This window comes from Musca autumnalis, unplaced genomic scaffold, assembly GCF_047663935.1.
Source record: "Musca autumnalis isolate F117 unplaced genomic scaffold, ASM4766393v1 scaffold_3, whole genome shotgun sequence".
NCBI classification, from domain to species: Eukaryota; Metazoa; Arthropoda; class Insecta; order Diptera; family Muscidae; genus Musca; species Musca autumnalis.
The window spans coordinates 213,366,368-213,386,517 of NW_027411866.1; the positions used below are offsets into that span (position 1 = coordinate 213,366,368).

Consider the following 20,150-nt stretch of genomic DNA (forward strand, 5'->3'; position numbering starts at 1 on the left):
CAGGTACCTTCCTGGTAACATTTGTGAAAGACTGAACTCCTATTTGGCCGATCTTACCACCTTTTTCGGCGGGGAATTTACAGATACCCGCCAATAAATCTACGTCCACTCTGGACGGCGTGGGTGAAAAGAGAGATGAATGTCGTGGTCGATGATAGCAAAATTCCGAGCACAAACTACCCCAAAATTCTAGGGGTCACATTCGACAGCATGTTCTCGTCGTCCGCGCATGCCGCCGCTGTCTACGACAAACTTAAATGTAGGAAAAAAGTCCTCAAGTTCCTAGCCGACAACGCTTGGGGTGTAGATAAAGAAACCTTGTTGACCACATATGACGCGATAGGTCAGTCTAGTCCGCTAGTGTAAGTAGAACGAAATGCAAAAAGATTCAAATTTGTCAGAACGCCGCCTTGAGAACAGCTACAGGGTGATGATGTCCCGGAAAATTCTATCAGCTACCCGAGCATGTTAGGGAATGGACTGCTCTCTGAAGCGGTGATTGGCAAATTCTCTGAACCCTTGCCAATCAGCTTTCCCATGGTCCAGAAAAGTACGACGATCAGAGATTCTGAAATTGGTTGGTCATATAACGGAGACACTTATCGGAAGATGATCTGAGCCAAGTTAAATAACGGGTTGCCAGGACACGTCATTTACCAGACCACCGGGTGTCACAATGGGGATGTCAGGAGAGAAGAGTTTGTCATAGCCTTTTATTCTCGTAGGAGCCTCCCCAGCAAAAATGTGGAGCTATCAATGGTGCAGGCGCTGGACACCACTCTGACCATTGCCTGGGACAGAATGCCAAAGCTCATCTCGCCCTCTAAAAGCGAACTAAAGTCTGGGATATAGCGCAGGGAACAACTTTGCGATTCTCTCAGCATGTCGGTGTCACGTCGTCAAAGTCTTCGAAAGAGGCTCAGTCAACTTACATAGGCCCAGCCTCATATTATGGAAATGAATCGATCTAGCTATGTCCATTGGTCCTGTCAGCCTGTCTGGTTGCGTGAAGGACATAAGAACTCTTGAAAAGAGAAACCTATTTGGTCCATACTTTGTATAACGTAATATTTCTTCCAAACTAAGATCAATTTCGAAGATAGTTCCGTTCCTTCGAGTGCCTCTCCTAAAATTCCAGAAATGTTTACTAATGTGGTAAAGTAAAGAGCTGTCAAAATTGATGTTTTTAACAAAGATTGTCCTTTTCCTCCGAGTAGCAACGATATAAGTTTTTCGGATATTGACTCGGAGGCTCTAACATGACCTAAGTTGCCAACTGATACGACTTCGGAACACCATAACCTTCGAATTGAAGGCCAAATCGGGTGCAAACTTTGCACATCGTAACATTTCTCCGTAAGGTTGATTAAGTTCGAAGATGGGACTATATCCTTCAGATACCTTTCCCACAAAAGAACAACATGTTTCGGTTAAGTAAGGTTTAAGAGCTTTTCGAGGATCCTTTTGACATTTTTAACAAAGGTAGGCCTTGTGATCCTCATTGGAAGGATATTTTTTTGCGTGCAAGCTTATACAGCCTGAGATAATTAGTTTATACTTCCTGATAATAATAAAAAATGGCTGATATACACGACAACTCTCGGAAGTAATAAATGACATTGTCTAAACATGGCGCATCTCAGCTTAATAAAGTTCGAGGGTGGACTACATAGGTTTTTGTCCTTTCGGTACCCGTTCACATAAGCACTTTTGAGCTTAAATCCAGTTTAAGGCCACTTCTCGCTTATCGCCTGGTCTTTGCCTAATGGATGTCATACAAGATTTTTATTTAATAAATATTCAATTTTCAAGGTTTGTGAAACATTTTCATTAGTAGTAAGTAAATTCTGCTGCTTCTTTGCATACCGGCCTTAATTCATAAACTTCTTAAAACCTCTTATTTTTGTCATGTACATTTTAAACGCAAAGTTTTTTTCAGTTTCAAGGTTATAATTCAAAACACCCTCAAATTGCACACCACATTTTATTTCGCATTTTATTTCTTTAAAATACATTTAATTTTTCATTTATGCAATTCATTAATAAACATTACAATCTCTCTCTCCCTCGATTTTTTGCAGATGTGAAGTTTGCGGTAAAGGTTTTGGTCAACGTTATAATCTGAAAATACATGCTCGCACCCATACCGGTGATTTTCCATTCGAATGTAAAATTTGCAAAAAGAAGCTGCATACTCAATCATCATTACAGACCCACATGCAAGTCCATCAACGTGTTCAAACTACGACGACAACAACGTCGTCGTCATCGTCACAGGCAACGTCGACCATCAAATCGACAGCCACCAGTACCACAATCAGTGGTAATACCAGTTCAAGCAGTAGTGCTGACAGTGCACATAATTCCCCCACATCAACCATTGTCAAAATGGAACCACAATCCTCATCATCGTCAGTTATAGATAATCATCCTAGCACAAGTAGTAATCTACTTTTGAGTCAACATTCATCATCAATGCACGATGATTTGGATGAGAATTCCGGACTGAGTGATGGTCTGAATAGTTTAAATGGCCATCAATATGTTAGTACCAGTAGTCTGAATAATGCAATGATTACAGCCACCGGTGAAGAATCCTCCGAATCTTCAAATACATCTCAAGAATTGCGACAGACAAGGCAGATATTGTTGAATGGAGCTACACCTACCCGGGCAATTGTGATCAATAATTATCTGCAAAGTGATAAGGGTGTTGATACATTGCTATCGCAAACTTCGCAACCAACCCAGCGGCATCATGCTCAAGTTATACGTCAAAATAGTAGCGGTGGTGGTGGTAGCGGAGTTATTGGAGCCGGTAGTAGTAGCAGTGGTGGTGTCATTGGCGCCAGTAGCAGTGCATTGCAACAGCAATTGATGCGTAAGACACCAATAATACATTCAACGGGCGGTGTTACTTCCTTATCTGGTTCAGTATTTAGTAGCGCAATACAGCAAAGGGGTAAGTAGAGTCAACAAAACGAACAATTGATGTTGTTGTTGTTATTACCCATTTTCCATTGATCTTGTGTCTTTTTTTCATTTGTAGACATTGTTTGAAGTAAGATTGTTGTTCTTGTTATTGTTTCTTGTGTTACGGGGTTAAAAATGGATTAGTTTTTCTAGCCAAGGGTTAATACATTTTCAAAGGAGGGGTTGTTTGTTTGTTATAATTTGACCCTTGTGTGGCTGGCTATGTGTGTGTAATGATTAAGGTTTGTTAGAGGTAATTATAGAGTCGTAGCTCTAATTACTTCTTGGAAAGCAATTAAAGGATTATTTTCAGGTTTAGTCCACTGCGGTTTTCAACTATGAATTGAAAAAAGATAACATCTAGCCTTGAATAGATTTGATGATTGACAACCTCATTGTCTGTGTAAATAGAATCGAAATAATTTCAGTATTTTCCATAATAGTCCTAATTTCAGTGAGAAAGATGGGTAAGGATAGGTTAGGTTTAAGGTTGCGCAGCCATCTAATAATAGTCTTTACGTGATTGAGGTTACCAGTTTTACCACTTTTTACCCGCAAAGTGTTCCCTTACTTTTAAATGCATGCATTTATATGAGAATGGTTCACTACTCTTACCATTTTTTGCCACTGTTACCATTATTAAAAGTAAAGGAACAGCCCAAATATAGGTGACTGCTTCACTCGGTGACCGTTGGTCCAATGAGTTCGTCCTGGATAGGTTATATGTGGTGAATATGATGGTATGGTAAGATGATGATGTAAAGTAAAGAGGCACGTAAAGAGGATTGAAGAAGGCGGATTATGCAGTTGATTGATTTACTGGAAATAGAAAGAAGAAATTTTAGTAGTTATGGGCCTTTGCCAAGCCAGGATAAGTGCTTGGTAAAGTTAAGTAGGATAATGGGATCTATGTTAGATAGGATTTTCAGAGTATCTTTCTCATATCTACCTAGTATTCGGTGTCTTCTTGTTTGCAACAAGGGGCACCCACAAAAAGTAGATGTTCGACAGTATATATCTCCTCTGCATCTTCACATAGCCTGCAGTAATCAATGTCACTATCATCCCATTTTGAAGTTAGAGAACTCACTCTGCAATTGTTTAAACCTACGCATAGGTTTAATGCTGGGTTGGCAGCCGCTGGCCGAAACACTATCGTTTTGGGTCAATCCGGTACGAAAGAACCCACTGCCGTGGGATCAGCGGACCGATTGTAACAGTTTTTATACCCTCAGCCTTTAGGCTATGAAGGGTATATACACTTTCATACGGGCAAAATGTGCCTCATCGAAATAATGGTTTTAGACCCCAAGTATGTTTGGACGAAATGTGTTTCAGACAATTTGGAGCAGAGTACGTAAAAATACTTTAAATAACATTTCCAATCGTTTCGTTTCGTATTTTCCATAGGAACAATACAAAACGAAACATAACCCTCGTTGGCCGAGCTCGCTGTTTAGTTTTGTTTTGTTTATATTCGTGAGTGCGAACAAAACGAAAAGCGAAAAGTACTCAACTCCACAAGAGCAGATAGAAAACGGAATAGTACTAAACACATGTGAATAAATCAAAAACGTTTGGTGGTTGATAAAATTCACTGTGGTATGCTGATTGGTGGTTGATAAAATTCACTGTGGTATGCTGATGCTCTCTTATAGGGTTCTTAAGCAATAACATGTGTGTGTGTCTGAGTGTGCCATTGACAATACGGACGGCAAACGTTTCCCAAAAATACTTCTTGTTTCGGTGGTGAATGAAACAACTCGGCAAAGCATAACCGAAGTTACATTTCCGCAATCGTACGGTTTCCATCTTTTTACATTGAAAAGTTTGTGTTTTTGTTTTGGTTGTGAGAATGAAACGATTCAGAGAAGCTGAAAAGTTTGTGGCTTTGTGTGATTGGTACGGGAATCGTTTTGTTTGTTTCCGTTCATTGATTTGGAGTCGATTGAGCAATGTCCGCCCGTCTGTCTGTCTGTCTGGCTGGCTGGAGCGCACGATAACTCTCGAACGGATAAACCGATTCGGTTCAGATTTTGGCTTTCGTAATATTTTACCCAAACTTAGTTTAAGTTCGAAGATGGGCTATATCGGTCCACTCCTTCCGGTACCTCCCCCACAAAAGTTCGCAAATGTTCGGAAAATTTGTGCGCACGATAACTCTTGAAGGGAGTAACCGATTTGGTCCATACTTTGCCCATCGTGGAGCGTGTACCAGACTTAGATAAGGTTTCAAGATGGACTCAATCGGTCAACTCCTTGGGGTACCTACCACACAAAATTTCGGAAAAGTTCAGTTTAGGGCCAGCTCTCGAATCGCTTTGATTTTTGTTTTAGCAGCTTGAATTCACTGCCCTGTATACGACGTTACAAGTTTCAGCAGGGGCAAAACCATACTTCCCGAGAGAATAGCCTGAAAGTTGCAAAAAACCCTATGACACCGTGTGAGGTGGTTGAAGCGCAAGATAACTCTCGAACGGAACTGCCGATTCGGTCCAAAATTTGGCCTTAGTAATATTTTGTCCAAACATAGTTTAAGTTTGAAGATAAGCCATATCGGTCCACTCTTTCAGGTACCTCCCCCACAACAGTTCAAAAATGTTCGGAAAAATTGTTCGTACGGTAACTCTTGAAGGTAGTTGCCAAATTGGTCTATACTTTACACATCCTAATACATCTACCAGATATAGATCAGGTTCAAATATGGACTATATTTGTCCACTCCATCCCGTACCTCCCACACAAAATTTCGGATAAGTTCACTTTAAGACCTGCTATGGAATCACTTTGATTTTTGTTGAGACAACTTGCATTCGTTGCCTCAATTACGATGGTAAAAGTTTTTTAGTGGCAAGTCCATACTTCTTGAGCAAACAGCCTGAAGAGTGTAAAAACATCCTAAGGCACCATATGTTGTGGCTGGAGATCCACTTCCATTCCTTTTAGTATCTCCTCCGCAAAACTTTTGAACTAATCAACATTGTTGTCGGTTCAAATATCCAAAATTTTTAAAACCCCCTAAATACATACGTATTTTGGGAAAATTTTTTTCAATATACACAGGCTGAGGGTATATCTCTGTCGGCAAAGCCGACTGATACTTTTTTACTTGTTTTTATTATATTTTTGTATATTCGCTCTTCTGCTTAATCTGGCTTTGGGTCAATCTCCAGTTCCAGGAAAATGGCTGCTTCAATGGATCCACTGGAGTAAGTTGAGTTGGTTTGGCGATGCATTTGAAAAGGTGTCGTGTAGTGTGCAGGCCTGTGCTGCACGCTGGGCAGATGTTTTGCACAGTGTCGTCAATCCTTACGCGAGCCTAGTTGACCCAAAACTACTCTGGTTTGTCGTGGCAGCTAACGCTCCTCAGTTGCGATATATGAGGACCTCTTTCAAACGATAGTTGCTTATGGCATCTGCAACTGCGTCCGCGTGAGTGCCATTCAAACCCGCTTGATATGCTTGTTGATCCAGGGGTTCTATCTTGTAACGCTGTACCTCTTCTAGATCATGAAGTTTCTGCTTGGTCTATCACATTAACACCCGAGCAGGTACTGTAACGATAGCATTGATTGTGTTGCTGTACCGGAAGAATCTTTGTCTCCTCCTGTAGATGGTCCACTGAAGACATGAGGCGGCACCCCGTCCTCAGGACGACATTCTGCCATCGTGTTGCACTTATATTCGCGGACCAATAAATCTGCACCCCAAGTGCTACCGGCTAGGGACTTTTCAGTTTGTCGCAGACAGCTCAGGCATGCGCGGACGACGTGAACATGCTGTCGAATGTGATCCCTCGAATTTTGGGGCAGTTTGTTGTCGGAATTCTGCTACCATCAACCTCGATATTCAACTCTCTTCTGACCTGTGAACATAGTGGCGGATATATGCATATTCTTCGTGTAGAAAAAGGTGGTCAAATAGGAGTTCAGGCAACATGGTCTGAGGGTTTTCCAATCGATGTCCTCAAACATCGTGGATTGGATGACAGTATCAAAGACTTTGGATAAGTCAAGCGCCACCATCATCGTTCTGTCAGATGGCCTGCTCTGGTTGAGTCCTCGACTGATATGTGTGGAAATGGCGTGTAGAGCTATTGTCGTGCTGTGTTGCTTACGGAATCCATGCTGATGATCGGCAACTGGATAGCTATTTCTAACGCTGGTAAGGACTAAGAACACAAGGGTCTTTGCTACGGGCCTGTACGACTCATTTTAGCTGGCATCCTTGCTTGGCTTCAATAGCGGGACCACCCTGCCCATTTTCCAGACTTCGGGAACAATGAGGGTGGCTAGCGACAGGTTGAGAACTTTAGTGAGATACTCCACTCCCGGCTCATTCAAGTGCTTCAGCATTATCATGGAGATTCAATCACGGCCCAATGTTTTGGATGATTTAGAGTTCCTCATGCCATTCGCAACATCATCCATTGTAAACTGTGGAGGTTTGTAGTACTCTTCTCTTCACCCTGTCATTCACACGGGGTGCTTGACAAACTGTCGATTGAAATAACTTGCGCAAATCTTCGGATCAGTCAGCGTAACATCCCCAGACGTCTATCTTCCTTCTTTCCAGGGTTCGGGAGTCACTTAACCGTTGCCACAATTCACTTATTCCGATGATTTAACCACTTGTTCCGCCTATGCTCACCGGCCAACCTATTAACTTCCAGCATCACCTCCCTGACTCTGGTCACTGGGATTGGCACGACGAAGCTCATTTGCCTCTGCTGGGAAGTTTGGTCACACTTCGGGTATCCGATCAGCAGGTATATGGCGTGCTGCTACAGTAGTGTGCTGATGTCTCGGAACCTCCTTTCTGCTACCCGAACATTAGAAGGATTGTACAGATCTCTGAAGAGGTGATTAGTGATTTCTCTGAAATTAGGCCAATTAGATTTGCCATGATTGCTAAAAGTGCGGCGTTCAGAGGTGAGGAAATCGGGCTGTCTGCTGATGGAGATAATTATTGGGAGATGGTCATATCCAAGAGAAATGTCGGGTTGCCAGATGGCGTCATTGTCATGACGTCTTGTCAGCTAGGTGGCACGATATTTATGCCTGCCGAACTGTGACAATCTCCACTAATTCTGGCAGTGGCGTGCTCATTGACCGTGCAAAAAAACGTAGAGCTATCAATCTGTTCAGCCAGCACTGTAACCCTCTGATCGCTTCCGAGGACCGAATGTCACAACTCATTATGAGCATTATAGTCCGCCAAGACCAGACGTTTATGACCCTCCAAAACGTGCGGAATGTGCCTATACCTTTGGACCTCTCTCTTCAGATCATAAAGATTTACTAGATCGTTGCAGTGATGTACGCGGCTGTAACACCCAGCAGGACTCCATCGATAACTTCTTGTTGTGTTGTTGTACCGGTAAAAATATTCGTCTCCTCATGAATATGGTTCACTGGTGTCATGATGAGGCACCCTGTTGCAGCCTTAAGATGACATTTTAGCAGTTTTGAATCCTGATCTATTCCCTGGGTCCTCATGAGTGTCACATACATCAGTTTGTTACGAGCTTTCCTTGTTCTCTCTCTCCTTATCAACCATCTTGTGGATATTCCCAATAAGTGGAACGCTAATCAGCCTGAACGGGATTGAACTTCCTTTGAGTTTTTTGTCTACTGCTTCGTGTATTTGCCTTTAGTGTGGGTGCTTTTAATATTACCTTCAACCAAGGCTTTCACGTATGTGCCTCTGCTATGCTTAAGGGGAATGCGGCACCTGCTGGGTCCCCTAGGAAACCTCCGGCATATGTCCTTGATCGCAAGTGACCTTGGTTAAAGCAAAAAGGGGAGATTTCACTTTCCCTTTTCCGCCATCGTACCGTGTCCGCGATTTCTTAACATTATCCTCTCCTTTTTATTAGTTCTTGCACGGTTTTGTCCGAAGTACAAGAATGCTGACAACGCTTTTTCTTCTTGGGCGGTTTTGAAGTGTACTTATTTCAAGGATAACTAATCCTCTTCGCTTCGCTGAAGAGTGAAGATGGTGCTCATAAACTTCATGGGGAGCATCCTGCTATTTAAACTTCTTTGAAATACGTTTAAAGTCACCAACGGAACCGGCCTATTCAGGTCTATACCTTCAAAGAAATTCTGTAGACAGAAGAGCCTCTAAAGGTCTTCTATAGACAGAACAGCTTTCTAAGGTATTCTTTAGACAGAAAAGCTTCTAAAGTTCTTTTATAAACAGAGGACCTTTTATAGGATCTGCTAAAGGTCTTATGTTTATAGCTGTTTTTTTGACCTTCCAAAGGCCCATAAAGAACCTTTAGAAGGTATTGACTCTCGAAGGTATTCTATCTATAGAAGGCCTTTATAAGATGCTCTGTCCATAGAGTATCCGAATTTTCTTCATTTGTACGCAAGTTCTTTGATACTAAATAGTGATTTAATTACTTTTTCTTTTGAATCAAAAAAACAAAAAAAAAAAATCCCTTCCTTATCTGATTTTCAATTCACCTAATCTCCGCGCATCGTTTTACTTCAGACCAATTGTTTCTATTGATAATAGAAATGTTGCCTTAAATACAACAATATGTTATGCTTGTCTCCCGACGATAATGATTAATGAATGACACTTTCCATTTTTAATGTACGTCTACGTTGCTGGGCAACATCAATGAGCTACGAACTACATATGTACGTAGTTAGGTAGGCATTTTCGGAACAATAAATAAGTTTTATTGTCGTCTCCGTTCATTCTATTTCAATGACACCAACCATCCATTGGAATTGCAAATCATGTTTATCACAAAAATGTAAACAATTTCGATCAGCCACAGCAACACAATGTTTCGTCGTCAACATCTTTGTAGTTTTTTTATTTGGGATCTAATTTTAATTTCAAATTTCATTTTGAAACAAAACAAATACCTTTTTTGGTACATATTTTCTAAAGAAATTGGAAGATGTCTGTGAAATATAAGTTACACAGTTTTTGGGAAGATAAGTTAGGGAAAGGTGGAGAATTTGTATTACAAAATGCAGACCTACATAGATAATAAATATACGCTGTACTTCTTTGAAATGTGACGATCTGGTCTTAATCTATTTGCCTCAGAGTTTGATACTGGCTCTTATTGTCAAATAATTTATTTCACTTTTTTACCTTTCATCAATCAAGAAAAGGCTTCCATCCATAGAGAACCTTAGGAAAACTACCTACCGTAAAGACCTTTAGAAGATCTTCTGTCTATAGAATGAAGTAGGTATTCTGTTAATCAAATACTTTTACAAGGTCTCTTTAGAAGATCTTCTGTCTATGAAAGGCCTTTAGATGGTCTTCTGTCCTGTGGAAGACCTTTAGAAGGTCTTCTGGCAACACCGTTAGAACCTCTTCTGTCTATAGAATACCTTAGGGAGTTTTTATGTTTATATACGACTTTTAGAAGGTCTTCTGTCCATGGAAGACTTTTAGAAGAGGCTCTGTTTATAGAAGAACTTCAAAAGTTCTTCTGTCTAGAAGTTCCTCAGGACAAAAAATTCCTCAGTCCCCTGAGGACACTTTTTTCTATAGAAAAAAATTCCTCAGGTCCCTGAGGACACTTTTTTCTATAGAAAAAAATTCCTCAGGTCCCTGAGGACACTTTTTTCTATAGAAAAAAATTCCTCAGGTCCCTGAGGACACTTTTTTCTATAGAAAAAAATTCCTCAGGTCCCTGAGGACACTTTTTTCTATAGAAAAAAATTCCTCAGGTCCCTGAGGACACTTTTTTCTATAGAAAAAAATTCCTCAGGTGCCTGAGGACACTTTTTTCTATAGAAAAAAATTCCTCAGGTCCCTGAGGACACTTTTTTCTATAGAAAAAAATTCCTCAGGTCCCTGAGGACACTTTTTTCTATAGAAAAAAATTCCTCAGGTCCCTGAGGACACTTTTTTCTATAGAAAAAAATTCCTCAGGTCCCTGAGGACACTTTTTTCTATAGAAAAAAATTCCTCAGGTCCCTGAGGACACTTTTTTCTATAGAAAAAAATTCCTCAGGTCCCTGAGGACACTTTTTTCTATAGAAAAAAATTCCTCAGGTCCCTGAGGACACTTTTTTCTATAGAAAAAAATTCCTCAGGTCCCTGAGGACACTTTTTTCTATAGAAAACAATTCCTCAGGTCCCTGAGGACACTTTTTTCTATAGAAAACAATTCCTCAGGTCCCTGAGGACACTTTTTTCTATAGAAAAAAATTCCTCAGGTCCCTGAGGACACTTTTTTCTATAGAAAAAAATTCCTCAAGTCCCTGAGGACACTTTTTTCTATAGAAAAAAATTCCTCAGGTCCCTGAGGACACTTTTTTCTATAGAAAAAAATTCCTCAGGTCCCTGAGGACACTTTTTTCTATAGAAAAAAATTCCTCAAGTCCCTGAGGACACTTTTTTCTATAGAAAAAAATTCCTCAGGTCTATAGAAAAAATTCCTCAGGTCACTGAGGACACTTTTTTCTATAGAAAAAAATTCCTCAGGTCCCTGAGGACACTTTTTTCTATAGAAAAAAATTCCTCAGGTCCCTGAGGACACTTTTTTCTATAGAAAAAAATTCCTCAGGTCCTTGAGGACACTTTTTTCTATAGAAAAAAATTCCTCAGGTCCTTGAGGACACTTTTTTCTATAGAAAAAATTCTTCAGGTCCCTGAGGACACTTTTTTCTATAGAAAAAAATTCCTCAGGTCTCTCAGGACACTTTTTTCTATAGAAAAAATTTCCTCATGTCCCTGAGGACACTTCTTTCTATAGAAAAAATTCCTCAGGTCTCTGAGGACACTTTTTTTATAGAAAAAAAATTCCTCAGGCCCCTGAGGACACTTTTTTTATATAGAAAGAAAAATACTCGGGTCACTCTTTTCTACAGAAAAAAATTCGTCAGCCACTGAGAAGACTTTTCTCTACAAAATTAATTCCACTGTAGACTATTTTTCTATAGAAAAAACTTTATCAGGCACTTGAGAGTTTTCATAAAGAAAAACTCTTTTTCTATAGAGAAAAATGTCTGAGGTCCCTGAGGGAATTTTCTATAGTATTAAGGACTTCTTTAAGTAGACCTGTTCTGCCATTGTCCAAATAAAATGTCCATATTTAGGTCATTTGACTGTCCATAGAAGACCTCCTCGAAGTCTGTGTCCATAAAAGCCCCTTTGAAAGATCTTCTGACTACAGAAGTCCTTTCGAAAGGCTTATGTTTATAGAAGACCCTTGGAAGGTCTCCGGTCTGTAGAAAACCTTTACCTTTTCGAAGGTATTCTATCTGTAGAAGACATCTATAAGGTTTTCTGTACATAGAAGACTATGCATTCCCTCTGAAAGTCTGTCTCCTCTTTTCGGGGTCTTCTCTCTGTGAAAGACCAATTTAAAACTTTTATTAGATTTTCTGCCATAAGAACTTTAGAAGGCCTTCTGTCAATAGAAGTTCAGAGGCTGTACTGTTTATAATTATGTTCCCCAAGCATAATTCTGAGTAACTAATAACTTTGTATTTCTTTTTTTTTTGCAGGCTCTTCACCCTCACCCTCGCCGTCATCATCATCAACGTCATGTTCCTCTTCAGTTGTGGTCTCCAAATCGTCGGGTGTCCCACTCTCATTGGCATCGGCTGCCTTGGGTTCCTCATCGATAATACGCAGTACACGTGATCATGACCTCAACGGTCATCATCACAATCAACTCCGCCAAGAACAGCAAAGCCAATCGCAACGTAATAACCACCGAAATCACCACCGGCGTCGTCATCTAGCCGATATGGATGATGACGATGATGATACGAATTTACATCATCCCACAAATGGTCGACATTTCCATGACGATGACGACGACGTTATGTTAGATGAGAAATCTTCCCCGTCCCTGGCAACAACTGCCATCAAAACCGAACCGAATTTCTATGTTTCGGGTGATAATTCCAATGAAATGCTTATCAAAGAAGAAGTGGTATTCCATGATGATGCTTCCAGTCACTCGCCCCACTCACCGCCTGGCTCCAAATTTGGCATGTCCAATTTCGACAATGATCTCGATCATCATGTCGATCTATCGCATGCCCTGCCCACATATGGTTATCTATTGGATCAGCACTCAATACCCGATACAATACCAGCTCAATTATATGCCGATGATGATGATTTTCGATTAGATCACAATTCGTTGGGTGCTTTGCACAACAACTCGTCGTCGACCAATGATGGTGATTACATTAAGAAGGAATGGAGTTATGGTCCCAGTTCGAATTACACAATAAATGGTAAATTCGATGATGATAGCAATGCCTTGTGTGATGCAGCAAATTTTATATATAACTGATTAACACCGACACCACCAACACCATCACCGGTATTTATAGGTGATGGTTGATGATGATGATAATCATTGTTGACCCTTCTCCTCCTCCTCCTACTTCCTCCCAAAACAACAAAGTGTGTGTGTGTGTAGACGACGATATCTCCTATCCAGCATTGTTGATATTTCAAAACAGGAAAACAAAAAGGCAGGAAGAAACAAGAATATACAAGGCAAGTGCAGTGTGTAATTGTAGTAGGTGATAATGATAATAATAATTAACAAAACAAAATATGGTGATGATGATGAAGATAATATGGACAAGAAAGTGCAGTGAAAATTACAAGGAAAAACAATTTGTTTTTCTTTTAAAAAGAAGAGATTTAAAATTAAACAAAAAACCAATTTCCAATTTAAACGCGAAACGTGAGCTAAAGCCCGCCTCTAGTACGCGAAGCTGGATGTTTAAAGAAAAAAGCCCAACAAAATGCCAACAAATTTACTAAGTATTCTTTTTATTAATGATAACTGATAACAAAGAAAGAAAACAAAACAAAAAATAAGCACATTATTTAAAAAACAAAACAAGTACATATATTTTAACAAAACCCCTAATCTAACATTTAACGTCATGGTAACAACAAAAAAATCTAAAAAACAAAAACTTAGACATAGGAAACTTTGTTTAGAAACAATGCCCGAATTTTATTTTTTGTTTGTTTTATATTTTTATTTTTTAATTTAGTTACTCCTCGCATTAAAAAAACAAACCAAGAAAAACTCCACTCCAAAAAAAGAATTAAATTTAAATATTTAACAAATACGCTTGTGTCTCCTTTTACCAAAACGAAGTGGTAAAAGAGAGTGAATGAAGAAGAGGGAGTGAATTGTATATTATATTTTAACTATAAAACAAAAACAAATTTAAAATATTTGCAATTAATTTCTCAACATATTTTTATTATCATGGATAATTTCAAAAGTAGTATTTAAGATAGCTTTTTTAGTTTTTAATTTTCCTTTTTTTACGTTTTTTAGGTTTAGTTTTGTGTGTACGTATGTTTGTGTAACTTTTTGTATTATCTGTGTATACCATATTAATTATTATTACAGCAACAAGAAAATGTATTTGTGTTATATATTTGATGTTAACAGCAAAAAAATAATGAATTTCTTTAGTTCGTAAGCCTTTTAAATGTGTGCAAACTAAAATTTAATTTTTCAAAAAAACGAAACACAAAATCTCTTCTTTTTTCCGCCATCCACAAAAAACAATCTCAGTTGAAATATTTTCTTTTTTTTTCTTATTATTATTAATTTAATGATTTTTGATATCTCTCAAAAACTTTTTGGTGAAAACCACTTCCTCTTATTCCATTCAAAAACTCTCAGTTGGAATATAACAATTACTTTCCTTTCTTCATTTATTTCCCATTGGAACTAAAAAAAAAAAACAAAATCCTTCAAAACCTTCTCCACACAGATTTCGCGAGAGAAAACTGATCTTATTCTTACAAAAACTTTCTGCTGAAATGTAAATTATTTTTTTTTATTAACCTTTTTAATATGTTTTTGATTGAAAATTCTTCTTATGCTCAGTTGGAAACATTTTTGTTTTTTGTTCATTTTGTTCAAAATTTCCCTCGACTGTTTTAGATTAGAATGGAGGTGGTAGTTCAGTCGAATTTTTTATAACGAATCGTTTTATAAAACGAATATATGAATTCTCACACCAAATGGTCTGTATAACGTAGAAATTCTTCTTCCCCATCAGCAACGTTATAGAATTTTCGATTGTACTGAATTCAAATTCAAAGATCGTTCCTTTTTTATTTAATTTGCCAAGCAAATTCATTGAAGTTTTTGTTTAGCGCATGAAATAATTCATGGCGCCTAAAAACATGCAACATATTTTGTAAATGCACCATTTTCACATGTAATTCGAAGAATTTCAGTTGTAATTTGATTATTTCATTTGAAATTCGAAACATTTCACTTGTAATTTGAGAATTCCAATTGAATTTCGAATTATTTCATTTGTAATTTGAGAATTCCATTTGTAATTCGAATTATTTCATTAAGTGGTGTTGTAAACAGGCGTTTTCTGTGAATTGATGATATTGTGCCCCATTTAATAGATGAATGTTTTACTGATTGAAGACACCTTGGAGTGAGTCCTGTTCTACGATACTTTTTAATACAGGTATGATCCAAAATTTGCAAACTATTCCTCTAACACAATTTGGATTTTTTCCTTTGAATGTGTTTTCTTCGAGGTTAACCGGTTTAGATGGCCTATGCTTCTGCAAAAGGGTATTATTGAAATCAAATGATCAAATGTTGTACTGGTTAAAGACGGATAGGAGTGAGTTATGTTCTAGGATAGTTTTAATACAGTAACGCACAACATTTCAAATCATTCCTCTAACACAATATCGATTTTTTGTCTTTGAATGTGTTTTCTTCATGGGAATTCGGTCATGTAGCCAGCCTATGGTTCTGCAAAAGGGTTTTATTCCGTTTGGAAATTTTTTTGAACGTGTGCCGCTTGATAGAGGAATAACTTTTTTATTGTAATTTAACATAAAATCAGATTGGTCCAAAAGCGATTCTAAATCACTCATGATTTTGTCATTTGATAGAATTAGTGATTTAAAACCGCTTTTAAATTACACCACATGAATTGTAATTAATTTATGATTTAAATTTTAAAGTGTCGATTGCATTTCCCTAGCATAAGAGTGTCATAACACAACAATTAAATTATAAAATTTCCAATGTTTATACCCTCAGCTTTTAGGCAGATAAACGAGGTCATATACACTTTGATACGACAAAAATGTACCTCATCAAAATATTGGTTTAAATCCCAAAAATGTATGGACGAAATCCGTTTGAAACACATTGTCAGTCTATCTTTCTGTCTGGCTGGCTGAAGCGCAAGAAAACTTTCCAACGGAAAGAAAACTCTCCATGTTTCAAACTTTGCACCTTTCGTAATATTTTGTCCAAACTTAGATAAAGTTCAAAGATAGACGATATTTTGCCATTATTTTTCGCCAGCTTTCCCATAAAAGTTCCTCATTTTTCGCTAAAATGGTGCCCACGATAACATTCGAGTAAACGATTTCGTCCAAACTTATCGTAATATTTCATCTAGAAATAATTCAGGTTCGAATATGGACTATATTGGTCCACTCCTTCGGGAACCTCCTAACTAAATTTCAAAAAAAAAGTCTACACCATTTTCACATGTAATTCGATGAGTTTCAGTTGTAATTTGATTATTTCATTTGAAATTCGAAACATTTCACTTGTAATTTGAGAATTCCAATTGAATTTCGAATTATTTAATTTGTAATTTGAGAATTTCATTTGAAATTCGAATTAATTCATTTGTAATTTGAATTTTTTCATTTTAATTCGAATTATTTCATTTGAAATTCGAATTTTTCCATTTGTAATTTGAATTTTTCTATTTGTAAATCGAAGTTTTTCATTTGGAGTTTCAAATGAAAAAAATTCAAATTACAAATGGAAAAATTGGAATTACAAATGAAATAATTCGAATTACAAATGAAACAATTCAAATTACAAATGAAATAATTCGATTATCAAATGGAATTCTCAAATTACAAATGAAATAATTCGAATTTCAAATGAAATTCTCAAATTACAAATGAAATAATTCGAAATTCAATTGGAATTCTCAAATTACAAGTGAAATGTTTCGAATTACAACTGAAATTATTCGAATTACATGTGAAAATGGTGTAGTTTAAGGACATGTCTCAGATCGTTTTTAATTTTTTTTGCAGGAGGTTTTCCTCGCGATCCCTATTACGACGCTTTATATTTTTTTCTTTTTTTCGGTATAAGCCAATACTTCCTTATGGTTCGAAATCTTTAAAAATCCCTGCAGACCGCCAACAACTACAATGACTGATGAACTGATGATGGAGGCAGAGCCGAATCAATTAAATGAAGACATACACATACCTGTAGAAGCTGCTACAACAGCAACTGATGAACTCTATAATTTACGAATCGCGTATCTTATTAGGCCAAAACTATGCGCATTGTAAAATGTCATCAAAACGTAGATAAAATTCCAGGAAGGTCTATATGAGAGCAACTTATACCTGTATCCCGTACAAAAGTTCGAAATTATCGTTGAAGTGCACATTAGTGGCAGTTGGATAACACTGTGCAACATTTTTAAGTTTTTCTTGTGCAAAACATTTGAGCTGAGGATTTTTTGAAGGTGTTGTGTCAGATCCACCTTCGATTTTATGGCCCCATCTAAACATGGTTAAATATTGGGGGTTATCATGAACGGCAATTCCCCGTGAATTTTTTCACTTTCTCCCTTAAGTTGCAACGGCGGAAAAACAAAATTCACGGGGGAAACTTCATTCATGATTTTTAAAACAATTCTGGGCTATATCTCTGCAACCAATGTGAATCTTCACCTCACCTCTGAAGCAAATTTGTAGATAAGGGCAAGAATAAAATATTTGTAGAAATAATGAAATCGAAAAACTACATTTATTGCATCAAATTTCATAAAATATCGAATGTTTTCATAATTTGTATACATTTCGTCGCAACATATCTTCAAAACCGTTAATTTTTTCTTAATGTTTTCTTTTGGAAAAATATTTGCTGGAATGTCTTCAGAACATTCCATTGTTGTAAAATGTCTCTATCACATTGTTTTCAGTATGTTTTTCAGCGACGATTTAATAAAACTGTTGGTGCGAACTGTGTTTGAAATACGTGTTGTAAAAGATATGATGCAAAATACCGCTGAAACAACATGAAGTAAGCATTTAAGAGTTTCAGAATGTTCTGAAGAATTGCTGAAAACCATATTTGGAAGATTTTTGCCAAGGTTTACTATGTTAAACTCCCAATAGTTTAGCTGATACTGACCAGAATTTCAGAAATTATGTAAAATTTTCTATATTTTATTTAGATGGGATTTTTCTTATGTGGTCTGTTCAAAAGATAAGTTCTACTAGTTAAGGGCTACAATACTGCCAAAGACAGCAATTCCAAATTCCTATTTGTTTCTGAGATAAAACCCGATAAATGCAAAAAACTATAGCTTTAGCCCGGTTTAGATGAGGCCATAAAATCCGAACTGGATCTGGCATGATAAAACCGTACTAACCGTAATAATTTCCCCATATCCATCTAAGACTTCTTGAGAAAAGAACAATGGTTGCTGGGTCCGTGTTTAATAGTTATGAGACATACCAGAACTCATAATCACTGAAGAGTCTGCGTCTGGTGTTGTTTAGTATTTGATCAATGGTCTCTATCCCCACATAACATGCAGTGTAATCGACATTGCTGGCCAGATAAGCCTCGAGACCCTGCAGCCATTTCGCGAACAGTTATATCTGCGTAAAAGTTGTCGAGTTTGTTAATGAAGTGACACATTCCTCAATTGTATGTAATATTGGGAGACTGTGATCCATCATCGAGTGCTATTTAATCAGCAATCTGTTTCCCACAATGTCGTTTCCCACAATGTCACAGTGTCCCAACAGAAAGTGATTTCGTTCTTTAGTCCTCCTCGCAGATATTTTATACATGTTAACAACCTTGGATTTTATACAGTAGAATTTAAGAGCAAAGACGAACACCACTACCGCCCCTTCAGAACCTCTTAAGTTTATTTTTACCAGCTTCGATGCCTTAAAAATAGCCAAAATTTCTGATTACAGTACATATTTCTATTCTACTTGTATGATAGCCTGGCAACGATCTCCTCGCAGTCCGACCCAGTGCCATCTTTCACTTTTGGTTCCATCTGGTCTTCAATGGGATCAGTTACTCTTAGTTAGGATCAATATCTTAGCCGCTCTGAAGTTGAGTATTGAGAGAGCTAGTCACTGGTCTATAGAGGCCCATTTTGTTGAGACGCGTCTAAAACTGGACTCAACCCACATCAGCGTTTCTGGATACGATATTTTCAATTAGAATATTCAAAGTTTTGATATTCAGCATTTCGTTTAGCACAGCCTGGGAAGTGCTATTGATGTTGTTGTTGTAGCAACATGTAACCTACGTAGAAGCAAAGGTTTGATGCTGTGTTGGCATCCGCTGGCCGAAACATTATGGTTTCGGGTCAATTCGGTACGAAAGAACCCGCTGCCGTGGGATTGAGTGCTATTGATGAGGAGTACCGGTGAAGAGGGTGGTAGCTGCGCGTTGTACACTATCCATTTTGCCTGGGTTTGACTTGGTACAGAGCGCATGCCACCATACAAGACATATCCTCAGTTCAGCGAAAATATCCGCTTTTGTTTTTGATACTTTCGAATATATGTTGTGCTATGAACTTTTCACAGACACAGCATCTTACAAGTTAAGGGCTAAGAAAATCTGGCAAACGCTGAAAAATTCTACTTCTCCAAACAAGGGGAAATTTCATTAGAAACGCATCAATGAGTGCAGGGACCGAGTTATTTATAAAATAATCCTTACGTTAGATATGATATTGGTATGGTAAGTTCGATCCCAGCGCTCTCTTTCCCAGTTGTCTGGATTTTGAAAACCCTGCCAATCCACTTTTAATAGGCTTATATCTATATACAATTCAACTATAAATCTTCACTCGTGGAAGATTATTTTGGAGTTATTTTTTTATTATTTTTGCTTCTCCCCGTGCCTTTGTAAAAGGGCGCGTTAAGCAACAGCAACAGCTCAACTCGAAAGAGAATTATTTCAAAATACATATTGCTTAAATATTTTATTTTCGAAAATAATAAAATAATATCCGTTTTTTGACACCTCCCTGTTTATTTATATATAATAGAGCGAAAAAGTCTAAAGTGAGAAATCTCCCACAAGTTCATATTTATAGTGGCCTAATAATCGGGTATGTTCTGAG

General features: G+C 37.8%; 1 protein-coding gene across 6 annotated transcripts in view; it reads left to right on the forward strand.

Moving 5' to 3' along the window:
* Positions 1–20,150, forward strand: part of LOC141398863 (uncharacterized) — a 50,454-nt gene that overhangs the window by 16,556 nt on the left and 13,748 nt on the right. For 5 of the 6 annotated variants that reach the window (XM_073976586.1, XM_073976587.1, XM_073976589.1 and 2 more), the window contains exons 3-4: positions 2,082–2,962; positions 12,468–13,910. In XM_073976586.1, the coding sequence (XP_073832687.1) occupies positions 2,082–2,962; positions 12,468–13,270 (1,684 nt within the window). In that variant the 3' untranslated portion in view covers positions 13,271–13,910. Of the gene's footprint in view, positions 1–2,081; positions 2,963–12,467; positions 13,911–20,150 lie in introns of those variants that run through there. The other variant, XR_012411721.1, reaches the window with a different exon arrangement.